This window comes from Tachysurus vachellii, chromosome 12, assembly GCF_030014155.1.
Source record: "Tachysurus vachellii isolate PV-2020 chromosome 12, HZAU_Pvac_v1, whole genome shotgun sequence".
NCBI lineage: Eukaryota > Metazoa > Chordata > Actinopteri > Siluriformes > Bagridae > Tachysurus > Tachysurus vachellii.
Window position 1 is genome coordinate 13659753 of NC_083471.1, and position 18777 is coordinate 13678529.

Here is an 18777-nt window from a genome sequence, read left to right on the forward strand (position 1 = left end):
ACAGTCTCCTTACAGTCTCCAGTTACGATTTCCTTCGTTAAATCACAGGACATAAAAAAAATCTATATATATTAATTGGTCCTTGATTGTATGGAGTGTCCACAAGGTCCGTGTGAATAAGTTGTTACTACAGAAACAATAAAATATTTCTCTGTTTAACAAATTTTTGCCTCTTTACTGTATTTCTGGAAAACATCCACAAGCCTGACTCTAATCCAAAGAAGAAAGACTCAATGTATAATCGAAAACACATCATTTTTATTTTCTATTTACAAATACAAAGATTTTATCCTTTAATACTTCCCTGAAATTATCAAATCAAAGCTTGTTATTGTTAAAGGCATGTTTCTTACAAAAAAAAAAAATCGAATGCGCACTTTCATTGTTTTGAGTTCTATTCCCACAAATAAAAAAACGCATTCACATAAAACTCAGTTCTGAATTAACATTTGAGGTCACATCACAGAAGAGGGGATCAGTTTGCCGCTTTGAGTTTCTTTTTCTTTGTTTTCATCATCTGTGGCAGCGGAATCTTAAAAGCCGTCCTAGAAACATGGAAGAAATAAAAATAAAAATCAATCTCTAATCGTCCTCACAGCAAATTCTGTGAAAATGCAACATGTGCTATGAAACAAGTAGAACAGAGACAAGAGTTATAAATACTCACTCGCATGTTGTGCAGATTGGACTAAAGTTGCAGAATACTGTTAGATGGAGAGAGGAAAAAAAGTGAAAAACAGCATAAGACATCAATATCTGTAGTTTTTATAGTAATCTAACAGAATTATCTGCCATGTGACAATAGTGGGATCTTGGTCCTGATCGATACAGAACATCTAAAGCTTTTTTCAAATTTTGAACACAGTTACAAATCCTGTAATGACCAAGAGTCATTACAAAACACTTATTTGGTGATTTCCATTTGTTTGAGTGTGACAAGTTTCGGGCTCACTGTTTTTTTTAAATGCTTCATCTACAGATGAGTATTAACCTCTTGGCAGATGCATCCAGGTTTTTAGATTGGTCTGAATCATCATGTTGTCAAACCTTCACAAGATTCCATTATCCACGAAACAGCCCCAAAGCATTGGTATAATCCACCACTAGATTTCACAGTGAGGTATGAAGTGCTTTATCTCTTGTTAGTTTGAGTAATCTGGCCTATAGAGTGCTGCAGGAATGATGTAGTTTTGTAGTCCAATGTGGAAATAATCATCACCCTGGTTCCCTCGACAAAAAGTTAAAAGTATTTTTCTACTGGCATTTGGACCACTGCAGAAAATAGGCTCTGTGTCCAAAAAGGTTTATGATTCTTAGACATTGTGTTCATCAAGATAATCGGTACAACATATAGGGATTTTGAAGCCTAAATACAATCATTAGAAGTAAAAGGCAGACTTCAACATCACTGCCACTATGACAACTCTTTCAATCTTTATTTAAAAACATGTTGACTGATTAGAATGAAATATAATAAGATGGAATCTGAATGAAAAATAACTTTTATGTTATTAAGTATGAACAACATACTTTTTTTTCAAGACACAGAAAAGCTTAAAAAAAACAGGAGTGAGGTTTTATGTTGGAATGAGGATTTTATGTTGTAGAAAAAAACATGAAAATATACGGGCTTGTGTTTGCCATAGACTTTGTTTCAGGCACTGACTTTGACTTTAAGAAGATGGAACCGGAAGTAAGACTCATTCCTGCAGCAGTGTTCACTAAATACATAACACAAAGTGGAAAAAAAACAGAGCTGGATGTGAACAACGTACTTGACAGACACACTGAGCAGACGTAGCCGATCTCGATGAGGTTGCGGTGACAGAAGCAAGCTGCTCTGTAGTCAACGTGTACCGGTGGAGGAAGAACCAACTGGGAACGCTGATCTGCGTCAGGCAGGAAAACCCACTGGGCAAAACATTACAAATCAATAACACTTTGCTCAATAGCAGCACCAACACCACACATAATGTAGAGGACACTGCTAAGGTTAGTCCGTCTACTGAAGACTCACGATGAATAATTAACTCACCAACAAATACTGCGCCAAAGCGGTTTTCTGGGGAATCTTTAGGTACTGACCACCAGTTATGTCACAAGCCTATAAAATATCAAATAAACAAATATTTAATGGAAATATAATGGAAAACGTTGTCTGCTGTTCTGCTTTGGATCCCAACATACAAAATTTCAGATTAATACTAGCAATAGTATGACTCATCTTTAAGTAATCCAATATATGGATTCTAAGAACTTACCTTGTTGTAACACAATCAACCAAAGACCAAACAAGGGCTTTAGCATGTCTCACTCCACAGTGGAGGTTTATATGAAGCGCATATAAACGTAGACACTCAGGAATTTAACAATTTGTAAAATTTTCCACACAAATGTTTCTATCTTCAAAGTAAATGGGGATATCAAATCCATTTCTCCTCTCTGTGATGCCCCATATACTTGTTCATAAACATCTTAAATGTGAAGATGTTTTTATCAGAGTGAAAAACACGTCTCGCACTGAAAACCGACTGACTAAATGTCCTGTAAATCAATTTCTAATCTGCTAATCGCCGATTCATCAAAACCTGAAAACAAACCTGCTGCAAAAGGCCTGAATCGGAGTCCAGCACACATGCATCAATCAGGACATTCTATAAACACAGAGAGAGAGAGAGAGAGAGAGAGAGAGAGAGAGAGAGAGAGAGAGAGAGAGAGAGAGAGAGAGCAGTTTCCTGTGAGAACATTCTCGACTATTTACTACACTACTGACGAATAATGAAACTGTCTAACAGAGACCTGTTTCTGTGCCGCAAAGATCACGTTCATGAAGTTCATGTACTGCAGAGCACAATCCTCAGCTGCTTTTATCACCTGCCAAGCACAAGCTACTGAGTTAGTTGTGTTGAATTAAATATTTCTCTCATATTTACATTACTAGCTGCTGAAATCAGATGGGATATTCTTACCAATATCCTTGATTTCATGTCTTGGCCAGCTGCAAATAGAACATAAGAAAATCATGATTAAATCATGTGAAGCAGATCAAGTGTAATGTGAGGCAGATCAGGTATCTGGACACATCAGGCTTTTATTCACAGTTGCCTGGAGGATGGGTGATGCATGTTCAGGGATAAACAACTTATTGCTGACTTTGCCCCAAAGATTTCCTCAACTTTTTGAGAGAGCACAAACACACAGCTTCATGAACTGAGACTTAATCAGGACTCACACATCACATATTCCAGTGATATTATATGAGCTGCTATCTTTCAGACAAGTTAATTGGACTTCAACATCATAACTGACCATAAAGAGTAAAAAAATAGATCCCTAATTTTGTCATTGTGTAAACCACAAATGACGTGTCACAAACGACGTTCTGCAACGTGTCACTGATATAACACCATCACTCACCACCCTGACAAACACCCCAACTTTATAATCACCATTTCATATCAAAAAAGAAAACAAGAATACTGCTTTATTTGCCTTTTTTCTGAAGACAAGGCTTACCTTCTAGTTCCTTAGACACTCGATGAATATCTGAGCGCCAACTGTTTAAGAAAATGTTTAATCTTTGAACTGTTATAAGCCATTTGCCTCACACCTTCACCGCAGGTTTGTGGGTTCGATACCCACCTCTGCCTTGTGTGGGTGTGTGAAGTTTTGTAGGCTGATCTCTTCATTGTCTTTATTGACAAAAAGGCTATGTGAGTGTGTGATTTTGCCCTGTGATGAGTTAGAACCCCAGTTCAGGGGGCTCTGCACCCAGAGTCCTTTAAGATAAACTCCAGGTTCTGCTGTGTAGGAGAAGTGGTATAGAAAATGGATGGATGGAGGGATGATGTGTATATCAGAGAATATGAAACTAGAAAAGACAGAGCATTTTGAAGGATACAGCAGAGAGCTTTGGCAAGGGAGCCGGCCAGTAACGTGTCAGTCTGGTGGCCTCTCACTTGTGCTGTAATATAGGATGAAAGATGTTTATTACTTTGATTACAGACATTATCGAACCTTGTCAAAAGTCACTTTTTTCCCCAACCAGGGATATCGGGTTCATGTGTAACTCACTTCTGGCCATGAGATTCCTGATCTCTTCAGTGATTACGTCATCAGCAACAGACAGCAGCTCGTATTTGCCGTCACCATTACCATACACAGCTAAATGATCCCCAGAAGCATCTCCAGCTTTCCAGTGCTTGCTCGGGTATAGAAAGTGACTTCGAACAGAAAAAAAAAAATTGGAGTCAGACTGTGGCGAGTCTGAATGAATGTTTAATTATGACAACAATTAAAAACAAGCCCATACTTCTCTTGACAGTGGCTGGCGATGATGGCCAGTTTGTTGGATCTCGTCATCACTAGGTGGGAGTTCGCCATGACAATCACTGCGTCCATACATTTTGACAGAGTGAACTGAAGGAAAGGAGAAAATAAAGAAAATAACGTGTAAAGCTGCACAACATAATGTGCTGATACTGTTAACACTCTGAAGACTGATAACATCACATTCCTCTTAAAACACAACAATTTGATAGTGATTATATGAGGATTATGATACATTTACTTCAGATTCATTGTTGTTGTAAAAACAAGTTAGTTTCTGTTCTTGTCTACATTATAGCAGCTATAAACACTTGTCCCATCTCTTGTCAGAGTTACTGACACTGCAGACTCCTTCCATAAGCTGCACCTTTGTAAAATTCAGTCAGCATGGAGGACTTTCTGGTTTCTTAGTAAATAAGCAGCATTTTTACTTGAACACAGAGGAAACATGAGGATGGAGAGGGAAAGAATGTTCACAACTGTTGTAATGTACATAAGATGGCACTTGGCTCTTGGAATAAAAAGGTCCATGTGTCATATTTATACCCCAACAGTGCTGAGGTATAGATATACAAACCCCAAATCCAGTGAAGTTGGGACATTGTGTAAAGTGTAAATAAAAACACAATACATTGACTTGCAAATCCTTTTTAAGCCATATTTAGTGTGATACACCATAAAGAGAAGATATTTAAAGTTTAAACTGATAAACTTTATTGTTTTTTGCAAATATTCACTCATTTGCATTCACTCAAGTCAATGTATTCTTTTTAGTTTATGTTTTACTCAGTGTCCCAACTTCATTAGAACTGGGGTTTGTAGTTTAAAGCAACAGAAGAAGAATCCAGTGTGTATCCAGTAAAGATCCAGTAAAGTGGTATTTACCACTTTAATAATAACTGATAAGATAAAACTGATAAGTTAAAAAGTAGACAAAACTGACATGTGGGACAAAAGACTTTCATACAAATGATTCAGAAACTGTAACACACCCCCCTACCAGTATAACACACACCCCCCTACCAGTATAACACACACCCCACTATAATACATTTTACCACATATAAACACAGACCTTAACACATCATTATAAAGCACACACATACACACACACCATTATAACACATTATAAAACACACACACACCATTATAACACATCAATATAACACATTAACACATACACTGTGTTATAATTATAACACACACACGCCATTATAACACACACACACACCATTACAACACACACAACCACTATAACCTACACACAAACCATTGTAACAGACACACATACATCAACACACCATTATACCACACACACACCACTAGAACACACACACACACACACACCACTAGAACGAATACACACTCCACTAGAACACACACTCCACTGGAACACACATCAACACACACAGACACCATTAACACAGACACACACACACACCCCAACACACACACACACACACACACACACACACACACACACACACACAACACCCACCCCAACACACACACCCCAACACACACACACACACCCAACACACACCCCGACACACACACACACACACCCCCCGACACACACACACACACCCCCCGACACACACACACACACACCCCGACACACACACACACACCCCCCGACACACACACACACCCCCCGACACACACACACACACACACCCCCCCACACACACACACACACACACCCCCCGACACACACACACACCCCCCGACACACACACACACACCCCGACACACACACACACACCCCCGACACACACACACCGACACACACACCCCCCCCCCGACACACACACCCACGACACACACACCCCCCCCGACACACACACACACACCCCGACACACACACACACACACCCCCGACACACACACACACACACCCCGACACACACACACACACACACACACACACACCCCCGACACACACACACCCCCCGACACACACACACACACCCCGACACACACACACACCCCCCGACACACACACACCCCACGACACACACCCCGACACACACACACGCCCCGACACCCCAACACACACACCCCAACACACACACCCAACACCCCCCCAACACACACCCCAACACACACCCCAACACACACACACACACACCCAAACAAACACACACCCAAACAAACACACACACACACACACCCCAACACACACACACACCCCAACACACACACACATCCCAACACACACACACATCAACACACACACACATCAACACACACACACCTCAACACACACACACACCAACACACACACCAACACACACACACACACCAACACACACACACACACACACCAACACACGCACATCAACACACACACATCAACACACACACACCATTATAACACACACAACCACTATAACCCACACACAAACCATTGTAACAGACACACATACATCAACACACCATTATACCACACACACACCACTAGAACACACACACACACCACTAGAACGAATACACACTCCACTAGAACACACACTCCACTAGAACACACATCAACACACACAGACACCATTATAACACACACACACATCCCAACACACACACCCCCCAACACACACACACACACACCCGACACACACACACACACACCCGACACACACACACACACCCGACACACACACACACCCGACACACACCCGACACACACACCCCAACACACACACACACACCAACACCCCCCCCAAACACACACACCCCAATACACACACCCAACACACACACCCACACCCAACACACACACATACCCCGACACACACCCCCCGACACACACCCCCCGACACACACACCCCGACACACACCCCCCGACACACACACCCCGACACACACACACACCCCGACACACACACACACACACCCCCCCCCGACACACACACCCCCCCCCCCCCGACACACACACACCCCCGACACACACACACACACACCCCCGACACACACACACACCCCGACACACACCCCCCGACACACACACACACACACCCCCCGACACACACACACCTACCTCCACACACACACACACCCCCCGACACACACACACACACCCCCCGACACACACACACACACACACACACACACACCTACCTCCACACACACACACACACACCTCCACACACACACCCACACACCTCCACACACACACACACACACACCTCCACACACACACCCACCCACCTCCACCCACCTCCACACACACACACACCCCTCCACACACCCACCTCCACACCCCTCCACACACACACACACCCCTCCACACACCCCTCCACACACACACACCCCTCCACACACCCACCTCCACACCCCTCCACACACACACGCCTCCACACACACACACACACCCCTCCACACACACACACCCCACCACACACACACACCCCTCCACACACACACACCCCTCCACACACACACACACCTCCACACACACACACACCTCCACACACACACACACACACCTCCACACACACACACCTACCTCCACACACACACACCTACCTCCACACACACACCTCCACACACACACACCTCCACACACACACACCTACCTCCCTCCACACACACACACCTACCTCCCTCCACACACACACACCTACCTCCCTCCACACACACACCTACCTACCTCCACACACACACCTACCTACCTCCACACACACACACCTACCTCCACACACACACACACCTACCTCCACACACACACACACCTACCTCCACACACACACACACACCTACCTCCACACACACACACACCTACCTCCACACACACACACACCTACCTCCACACACACACACACCTACCTCCACACACACACACACCTACCTCCACACACACACACCTACCTCCACACACACACACCTCCACACACACACACACCTACCTCCACACACACACACCTCCACACACACACACACACACACCTCCACACACACACCCACACACCTCCACACACACACACACACACACACCTCCACACACACACACACACACCTCCACCCACCTCCACACACACACACACCCCTCCACACACACCCCTCCACACACCCACCTCCACACCCCTCCACACACACACACACACCCCTCCACACACCCCTCCACACACACACACCCCTCCACACACCCACCTCCACACCCCTCCACACACACACGCCTCCACACACACACACACACCCCTCCACACACACACACCCCTCCACACACACACACCCCTCCACACACACACACACACCTCCACACACACACACACCTCCACACACACACACCTCCACACACACACACACACACACACACACCTCCACACACACACACACACCTCCACACACACACACACCTCCACACACACACACACCTCCACACACACACACACACCCCCCTCCACACACACACCCCTCCACACACACCCACCTCCACACACACACACCCACCTCCACACACACCCACACACACCTCCACACACACCTCCACACACACACCCACCGCCACACACACACCGCCACACAAACACACACAACTCCACAAACACACCTCCACACACACACCTCAGGGTTAGGGCTAACCCTAACCCTAACCCACACACACACACCTCCAAACACACACACACCCACCTCCAAACACACACACACACACACCTCCAAACACACACACCCACACCTCCAAACACACACACACCCACCTCCAAACACACACACACACACACCTCCAAACACACCCACCTCCAAACACACACACACCCACCTCCAAACACACACACACACACACACCTCCAAACACACACACACACACCCACCTCCAAACACACACACACACACCTCCAAACACACACACACACCCACCTCCACACACACACACCCACCTCCACACACACACACCCACCTCCACACACACACACCCACCTCCACACACACACACACCCACCTCCACACACACACACCCACCTCCACACACACACCTCCCTCCCTCCACACACACACCTCCCTCCCTCCACACACCCACCTCCCTCCCTCCACACACCTCCCTCCCTCCACACACACACCTCCCTCCCTCCACACACACACCTCCCTCCCTCCACACACACACACACCCACCTCCACACACACACACACCCCTACCTCCACACACACACACACACACACACCCCTACCTCCACACACACACACACCCCTACCTCCACACACACACACACCCCTACCTCCACACACACACACACCTCCACACACACACACACACCTCCACACACACACACACACCTACCTCCACACACACACACACCTACCTCCACACACACACACACACCTACCTCCACACACACACTCCTACCTCCACACACACACACACTCCTTCCTCCACACACACCTACCTCCACACACACACACCTCGCCACACACACCTCCCCACACACACACCTCCTCACACACCTCCCCACACACCTCCCCCCCCACACACACCTCCCCACACACCTCCCTCCACACACCCACCTCCCTCCACACCCACACCCACCTCCCTCCACACACACACACCCACCTCCACACACACACACCCACCTCCACACACACACACCCCTCCACACACACACACACACCCCTCCACACACACACACACACCCCTCCACACACACACACACCCCTCCACACACACCCCTCCACACACACACCCCTCCACACACACACACACCTCCACACACACACACCTCCACACACACACCTCCACACACACACCTCCACACACACACCCACCTCCACACACACACCCACCTCCACACACACACACACCCACCTCCACACACACACACACCCACCTCCACACACACACACACCCACCGCCACACACACACACCCACACACACCTCCACACACACACACACACACCTCCACACACCTCCACACACACACACACACCTCCACACACACACACACACCTCCACACACACACACACACCTCCACACACACACACACACCTCCACACACACACACACCTCCACACACACACCTCCACACACACACACACACACACACACACACCCACCTCCACACACACACCCCCCCTCCACACACACACCCCCACCTCCACACACACACCCACACCCACCTCCACACACCCCCACACACCCCCACACACCCCCTCCACACACACACACCCCCCTCCACACACACACACCCCCCCTCCACACACACACACCCACCTCCACACACACACACCCACCTCCACACACACACACACACACCTACACACACACACACACCTCCACACACACACCTCCACACACACACCTCCACACACACACACACCTCCACACACACCTCCACACACACACCTCCACACACACACCTCCACACACACACCTCCACACACACACACACACACCTCCACACACACACACCTCCACACACACACACACCTCCACACCTACCTCCACACACACACACACACCTACCTCCACACCCACCTCCACACACACACCCACACCTACCTCCACACACACACCCACACCTACCTCCACACACACACCCACACCTACCTCCACACACACACCCACACCTACCTCCACACACCTACCTCCACCTACCTCCACACACCTACCTCCACCTACCTCCACACACACACCTACCTCCCTCCACACACACACACCTACCTCCCTCCACACACACACACACCTACCTCCCTCCACACACACACACCTACCTCCCTCCACACACACACACCTCCCTCCCTCCACACACACACACCTCCCTCCCTCCACACACACACACCTCCCTCCCTCCACACACACACACCTCCCTCCCTCCACACACACACCTACCTCCCTCCCTCCACACACACACCTACCTCCCTCCACACACACACCTACCTCCCTCCACACACACTTCCACACACACTTCCACACACACTTCCACACACACTTCCACACACACTTCCACACACACACACCTCCACACACACACCTACACACACACACCTCATTATAAACACACACCTCATTATAAACACACACCTCATTATAAACACACACCTCATTATAAAACACACACACAATTCTAATAGGCTTTCACATAAACACACGTACCTCAGGTTGTCTCTGAGACTGCTGTCCCCACCAAATCGGGTTGACGTCTATCACAATGACCAGGAGATTAATTTCGTCTTCTGTTCATCAGAAACAGATTGCTGTGTTTAATTAGACAAATTTCTCAGCTTCAGTAAGAAGCAGCATGTTTCACTAACGCATTAATCTGTGCTGTAAAATAAACATCTTAAAAACTGTGCGCTCAACAGTTCAAACAAAGTGCAGAATAAACATGAAAGTTGTCACATAAACATCTATAGCTACCTGATGCCATTGTCGAGCGCCTTGTTCCTTGCCGTCTGTGACGTAATCATTATGCGACCACGGCCTCCATCTGTTTTACATGTTATTGTCGTATTTCGCTTCCACTCGTTTTGCCGCCTTGGCTACGGCAGTTCATTGGAACGAATGCGTCAATAGAGCCGCCATCTTGGAACAGGGGACCCCCTCCTCTTTAATGCATCAGCGTCAATGTAGGCAAAGGTCTAACGGAAATAAAATCACCATAAATCGTCATGAATGCGATTTTCTAGTTTTTTTGGTTCGTTCCAACGGTAAGATATGTATTTATCATTGAGTCCAGATAAAATTTAAGATTTTGATATTAAGATAATCTACTTTTTCAAAATATAATGCATAGTGCTAGTAGGTGTAAGTTTATTACTTACATTCTTCCACTTGAGTAAACTTCAAATGAACAATCACTACTTACCTTATAGCCTACTGCATGCAACACTGCTACAATGGTGTGACTATACATGGTAATTTATACATTTAAATTGTATTAGTTTATTTGTATTGGTTTATATAGTATCCCTGCAACAACACAACCTTACACAGTTTCTTCCTGACACTTTTGCTCTGCAGTTGCAGAGTATGAACCTTTGCGACATGGTGTTGTCTCAGCTTATGAAAGGTACGGACAACCAGTGAAATTAACCTAAAGTGATGGTTGTCTATGAAATCTTGAGTCTCAACAATGTGATCACGAAGACCAAATATGTCCTCAGAGCCTACTTCTGCTTTAGATTCGGATTCAGATTATTTTATTTAATGCCATGTTAGCAATCAAAGCTATTTTCATGGCAAAATTCAATTATAAAAACACAAATATATAAATACATTAAAAACAAAACAAATATAAACAGCAAGTCATATAATACATTTTTTTTTTAATTAACATACGATAAAAAAAATCCAAAACCTTTTCAGGAATAATCTGATTAAATATGTCCTTAAGTGAAGTAACTTGATAAAAGGGTATTCTGCTTGTGTTAAGTCCAGGACAATCTAATAAAATATGTTCGACAGATAAAGGAATCTTACAAAACATACATAAAGTTGGGTCTTCACCTTTAAGCAAAAAAGCATGGGTCAATTTTTAATGTCCTTATTAAGAGCTTCGGAATCTACAAACATTGTCTGTTTTCCTAACTGTCAAAAACTAATGGGTAACTACGTAGCATGGATTAGCTGTGGTCGTTAACCAAGGACTAAAACAAACCAACGGAACAAGAAATATAATTTCCTAGCATTCAATATCATAAAACACATTCTCACTTGTGAAATGTAATCCCTTACTGTCTGGTTTTTAGATTCCTTTCGTTTGAACAACCAAATGCAGCACAGAAGTCCGGCATCGTCCATGCATTTGAGGTAAAGGAGCACCGTACAAAGATGGCGGCGGTTTTGACGCATTTTTAGGACCCTAATGCGACATCTAGTGTATAGATATCTATGGGCGACATCTGTATTAAGGAACGACTCGCATACTATTGGCTGTATCATACTTACGTTACGTCATGTCACGTTTATTACGGAAGGATTAACCAATCAGCGCGCAGTTTATCCTAAAACGGGTTGGGAAAGTAAATTCCGTGTCTTGTGGGGATTCTGAAGACCAACCGATTTTATAAACAAGCGGTAGTGAAAAAACACGAAAGAGAATTTGTTGATCTTTATCAGGAATCAGTAAAGTGTATTAAAACACGGTTGTTTGGTGTGTATCGGTGTGCGAACTGCTTTCTGTCTTCATTGCGTCAGCAACAACGTGCTTCTGTTCGAATGACTGCTGAACTGTGAGCTAAAGCTTAAAGGTTTCACTTCTGAACAACTGCTTCTGTAATATTTTGGAGCAAAAAACACTCAGCTTTGGAAATACACAAGACAGGAATCTGCAATATGGATGAAGGAGGTACGACTGAACCTGCTGTAATATTAATTACTGTATAAATCTAACTGCATGCACTCAGCCCAGAAGGCATTAATCCACTCAACAGACCATGTGAGCATCTTGTATTTAGTTCTGTGGTCCTGTTTGTTCTCAGAGCTGGTCGAGTATTTCAGGACGCAGATGAGCCAAGATCCAGATGTGGCCTCTGCTGTGGCAGCCATCCGCTCTCTGTTAGAGTTCCTGAAGAGGGATCAGAGTAAGACCACAATTAAACTACTTCTCCTTCACACACACACACACACACACACACAAGGCAGAGGTGGGTATCGAACCCACAACCCTGTGGTGAAGGAGTGAGGCGAATGGCTTCTAACAGTTCAAAGATACAATATTTTATCTTCAAACTGAAGTCCATGTGACATTCTGCATTTTCTATGAAATGGAAAGCGCTTTCACAGACATTCGTAGAGTTGTCATCTTATTTGGCACAGAAAAGCTATTCAGTCTTTCCTTATTTCTTGTAATCACCATGTTTATGACATGAGAATGCCCAGATCACCCTTTCAGGTGATCACAGTGTTCACAGAGTTCTGAATCACCTTCTCAAATGATTGACACTAATTTGTAAATTGTCCAGCACCGACAGACTGACAGTTGGATAGTTGTACATGTACATGAAAAATATAGATAAACAACACAAGCTCAGGATCATACCCATGACTTTGAAGCTGTAACTGTATCAGCTAGTCTTTGGTCAAGAAGCTTTTATTGTCATTTCATCCATATATAGCTATTGCAGTACACAGTGAAATGAGACAATGTTTCTCCAGGAAAATGGTGCTACATAGAACAAAGACAGAACTAAGGACTTAGTAAGTTAGTCTTAGCCACATGAAGTGAAACTGTGCAACCTGTTGCAAACAGTGGAAGACAAATAAGACAGACAAGACAGTGAGTTTATTATACCTTTCCCTGATTAAAATAAATGAATGTGACAAATGAGGAAAAAGAACCTGAGATCTTAAGGGAAAAAAAATAAATAATACATGGCCTTTCTGGACTTCTTTAGATTATGTTAATAAGATGATGATGAAAATATTGGACAAATTAACGTAAGTCTTGTCTTGTTGAAAGCCACAAACATAACCACTTCAAAGAGTCTTATTTATAGCCATAAACTGTGGATGGATGGATGGGTGTGTGGGTAGATGGATATAGTGATGAATGGATGGGCGCGTGTATGGGAAGACGGGTGAATAGATGGATAGATGTATGTAATAATATAATGTGGATGTATATAATGACCATTTGTAGTTGAATACCTCTGATCATACTCAATTTAATGCCTCTTATTTTTCATTTGTCATATTCTGATATGAGGATTATTTGTTTATATTTGTCTGTAGGTGAGACCATTTTGGGCCTAAGAGAGAACTTGACCAAAGCCATCGGCAGGCTGCAGGAGGCCGATTCCTCTGTGGCTGTGTCATCAGGAGGAGAACTCTTCCTCCGATTCATCAGCCTCACATCACTGGAGCATCCAGTGAGTCAGATGTGTGGACAAACACAATTTCACACACACAATAAGCTCAGAGATACACATTGCTTTGTCTTGAAGTCGTGTGTGCGGATCTTTTATGAGGTACAGTGGGAAAGTCGACGTATCTGGCGAGGAAACAACAGTTTATAGCTCCTATAACATTCTCATGGATGTTCCACAGCATTACTATACAACATGACTATAAATGAATAAAAAGAAAAGAGAGGTCATTTTAATACATAAAAATATCATCTTTGACAGACTGCTGTAGTAGAAGTGGGATAAACTAGTATTGAAAAATCAAACACTTTGGCTCTGCTTCACTTCAGCCCACAACACACTCCCTTGTTGTTGATTGTTTTCCACAAACAGCTGCTTTTCTCTTGATAGGATCTCTCCCAGTGCAAGAACGTCATGGTGGACAGAGGAGAACTTTTTCTGAAGAAGATTTCTTTGTCCCGAGGCAAAGTGGCCAAACTTTGCCACACGTTTATTAAAGACGGGGCTGTAAGCATCTTACAAAGCACTGTGTTTAATTCTTTATCTTTCATTTATATAACTCTGGGTGTAGAATTAAACAGTCAATTTAATCAAGATCTTCAACTTTTGTTTCACAGAAAATCCTCACACACTCCTTGTCAAGGGTTGTGCTGAAAGTTCTGGAAAGCGCAGCAGCTGACAAGAAACGTTTTACTGTCTATGTCACAGAATCACAGCCAGATTCATCTGGGTGAGTCCCAAAAAGCCGCAGATACTCTACAGCCGAGATATGTTTATTACTGTAAACATCAGACGGTATTCAGAAAGGCTTGTAAGCATTATAATAATCCCATAATGAAATGAAGCATAATGTTTGCTGGATCATTTTAAGGACAATCAGTGTTTCCATTTTATACAGACAGACTGAAAATTTCTGAACCAGTTCAAACATCTGTTCATTTATTTAAATGCAGCCATGTGCTGATCTATAGCCACTTGCCGTAATCAGCCGTAACATTAAAACCACAGACAGGTGAAATGCATAACATGAATTATCTTGTTTTGTTGGCACCTGTCAAGGGCTGGGATAGATTAGCAATTCCGCAAGTGAACAGTCAGTTCTCAAAGTTGTAAGGATCTGAGAGACGAGGAACAAGTTCATGGTGAAGCGGCAGCAGCGTCATGGAGGAACTAAGACACCACAAGTGGACATTGGAGCAATAAAAGACAGTGACCTGGTCTGATGAATCGCATTTCCTTTTACGTCCTGTGGATGGTGGGAAACTTTTGGTCCTGGGATTCATGTGGATGTTACATTATCACCCACCTCAACATTGTTACAGACCAAGTACACCTCTTCACAGCAACGGTAGACCCCAATAGCAGTGTCCTCTTTCAGCAGGCTGATGCTCTCTGCCACACAAATTGTTCAAGGAACAAAGAGTTGGCTTACAAATTACCCAGATCTCAGTCCGGCCAAGAATTTGTGGGATGTGCCGGACAAACAATTCTAATCCATGGAGGCCTCACATTGTAACTTACAGGACTAATACAATGTGATTATTAGTATTATTACAGGATAATTTGCTGCTTGGTGTAGAAACCACAGCACACATTCAGAGGTCTTGAGGAGTCCTGGTCTCAACGGGTCCAAGCTGCTTTGGCAGCACAATGGGACCTTCACAGAGTTAGGCAGGTGGTTTTAAAGTTATGGCTGATTTGTGGTTTTGGACATGATCTGCAAACGATAAGGGCAGTGTGAGGGCTCTAAGAATTCTAGATGTAATTCTAGTGTTTTGTGGTAAAGTCATCATAATATTCTGTTGTGTTTAGTTCTTCCACATGACCTGCCTATGATTGCTCCTAAGAAGTATTTATGTTTAATTTTTCCAGTCACTTCATGGCCGAAAAGCTGCGAAGACTCAATATCCCAGTTACAATAGTTCTCGACGCTGCAGTCGGGTAAAACAACCATTTTTACCCACTTGGATTTCTAACAATGCATTACATTTTAAAAATAGAAAATACTTTTTATTTCCGTATCCCAAAGCCTCTCAGATATGATAGGAGGTACAGCTTTGAGAATCTCATCTCAGTTTACTGTGGATGTGTCTTAAACACTGTTCGCCTTTATAAGCCTCTGGGTATAAACTGTAAAAGGGGTTTGGCCTTGAAGCTTTTACTAAATTCTCAAAGCATGTGGTAAGGCAAATGATAAGGATGAGGATTGACTTGTTAAATGTGATACTGTATTATTGTAAAAAAATTTTCAGATACATCATGGAGAAGGTCGACCTGGTGATTGTTGGTGCTGAGGGTGTTGTTGAAAGTGGAGGCATCATAAACAAGGTCAGGTTCATGTCTGTTAATGCACATCCAGGCACATCTGTTGAAAACGAGATATTGGATATGTGTCCATTTTATCCCATAGATCGGCACCTATCAGATGGCTGTGTGCTCCAAAGCGCACAACAAGCCGTTTTATGTCGTGGCAGAGAGTTTCAAGTTTGTTCGCCTTTACCCGCTCAACCAGCAGGATGTGCCTGAACGGTTTAAGGTGAGCTCCTTGCACTTCTGTAGTTACACATATTTTTCATATATGATTATTAATTTTAATGTTAGAAATATACATTTACTGACCACTTTATTAGGAACACCAGTGCACCTGCTTCTTTGTTTCTACAGTTATCCATTCAGCCAATCGTGTGGCAGCAGCATGGTGCATAAAATCATGCAGATTCAGATCAAGCACTTTAGTTAATGCTCACATTAAGCATCAGGATGAGGGGAAACGTGTGAACTCTATGACTCAGGCATGTTGGTGTCAGACAGGCTGGTTTGAGTGTTTCAGTGTACTGCATATCTCATGAGTTTCACACACAACCATCTCAGGCTGTTGTTGATGAGAGAGATCAGACTGGTCAAAATGCATCTCAGAAACACACAGAGCATTAAACCTTGAGGTGGACGTGCTACAACAGCAGAAAGTTGACAAAGACTATGATAATGTAGCTCCCTGAAGACACTTTTTGAAGACAAAAGAACTCTAGTGTCCTGCACAGAGCCCTGACTCACTCAACCGCACTGAACATCTCATGATTGCTTTAGTGCTTTAGGTCATGTGGATGAATGTAGATTAGTATCATCTGAGATCTGCTGCTGTGGTCATAAAGACATCCTGTGCTCGTATTCATACTGCTGCAGTACGTAGATGGCGATGTAACTATAGTCTTAACAAAACTCTTTCTTTCTCAGTATAAAGCAGATACGCTGAAAACTGCAGAGGACTTTAACCAGGAGCATCCGATAATCGACTACACACCTCCGTCTCTCATCACTCTGCTTTTCACTGACCTGGGTGTGTTAACCCCTTCGGCGGTCAGCGATGAGCTCATCAAGCTTTATTTATAATGCTCTCTCATATCAAATCAAGATCCTCCTGACCTCGATGCCACCTCTCCTTCGCTCAGAACCAACCACCTTTATAACGTCCTGGATTTGAATAGTCGTACTTGACATACAGGTGAAAAGCGTTTCACTGTACAACAAACACTGACAAAGCAAGACAATGGCATCTTTCTGGTTCTTGCATCGTTCCTATTTAAAGTCAAAATAAACAATAAAATGTGAAATTTTGATGGACAGAAATCAGATATTACTTTGTGATGTT

General features: G+C 44.3%; 2 protein-coding genes across 2 annotated transcripts; one reads left to right on the top strand and one right to left on the bottom strand.

Annotated features, from left to right (window-relative positions):
• Positions 1-293: 293 nt before the first annotated feature.
• On the bottom strand, positions 294-11820 carry gtf2h3 (general transcription factor IIH, polypeptide 3). Its single transcript, XM_060883845.1, has 13 exons — positions 11680-11820; positions 11416-11495; positions 4313-4419; positions 4075-4223; positions 3902-3964; positions 3517-3546; positions 2970-2998; positions 2800-2874; positions 2601-2654; positions 2036-2104; positions 1776-1911; positions 668-704; positions 294-545 (listed from the first exon to the last, which is right to left on the bottom strand). The coding sequence occupies exons 1-13, from the start codon at positions 11687-11689 to the stop codon at positions 476-478; spliced, it is 909 nt and encodes a 302-aa protein (XP_060739828.1). The 5' UTR covers positions 11690-11820; the 3' UTR covers positions 294-475.
• Positions 11804-18755, top strand: eif2b1 (eukaryotic translation initiation factor 2B, subunit 1 alpha). The gene is made up of 10 exons (XM_060883846.1): positions 11804-11969; positions 13011-13609; positions 13743-13844; positions 14995-15131; positions 15519-15635; positions 15746-15858; positions 17001-17069; positions 17381-17456; positions 17539-17664; positions 18363-18755. Exons 2-10 carry the CDS (start codon positions 13597-13599, stop codon positions 18516-18518), a joined length of 909 nt encoding a protein of 302 aa, XP_060739829.1. The 5' UTR covers positions 11804-11969; positions 13011-13596; the 3' UTR covers positions 18519-18755.
• Positions 18756-18777: the final 22 nt, after the last annotated feature.

What these genes read in the sequence shown, in the direction of transcription:
- gtf2h3 (XM_060883845.1), bottom strand. An exon ending in AGTCTCAGAGACAACCTGAG is followed by an intron (nt 4,420 to 11,415) that starts GTACGTGTGTTT and finishes CCTTTCCTTCAG; the next exon opens with TTCACTCTGTCAAAATGTAT. An exon ending in TCTTTGCGGCACAGAAACAG is followed by an intron (nt 2,655 to 2,799) that starts GTCTCTGTTAGA and finishes CTGTGTTTATAG; the next exon opens with AATGTCCTGATTGATGCATG.
- eif2b1 (XM_060883846.1), top strand. An exon ending in GTTCCTGAAGAGGGATCAGA is followed by an intron (nt 13,845 to 14,994) that starts GTAAGACCACAA and finishes ATTTGTCTGTAG; the next exon opens with GTGAGACCATTTTGGGCCTA. An exon ending in GTGGAGGCATCATAAACAAG is followed by an intron (nt 17,457 to 17,538) that starts GTCAGGTTCATG and finishes TTTATCCCATAG; the next exon opens with ATCGGCACCTATCAGATGGC.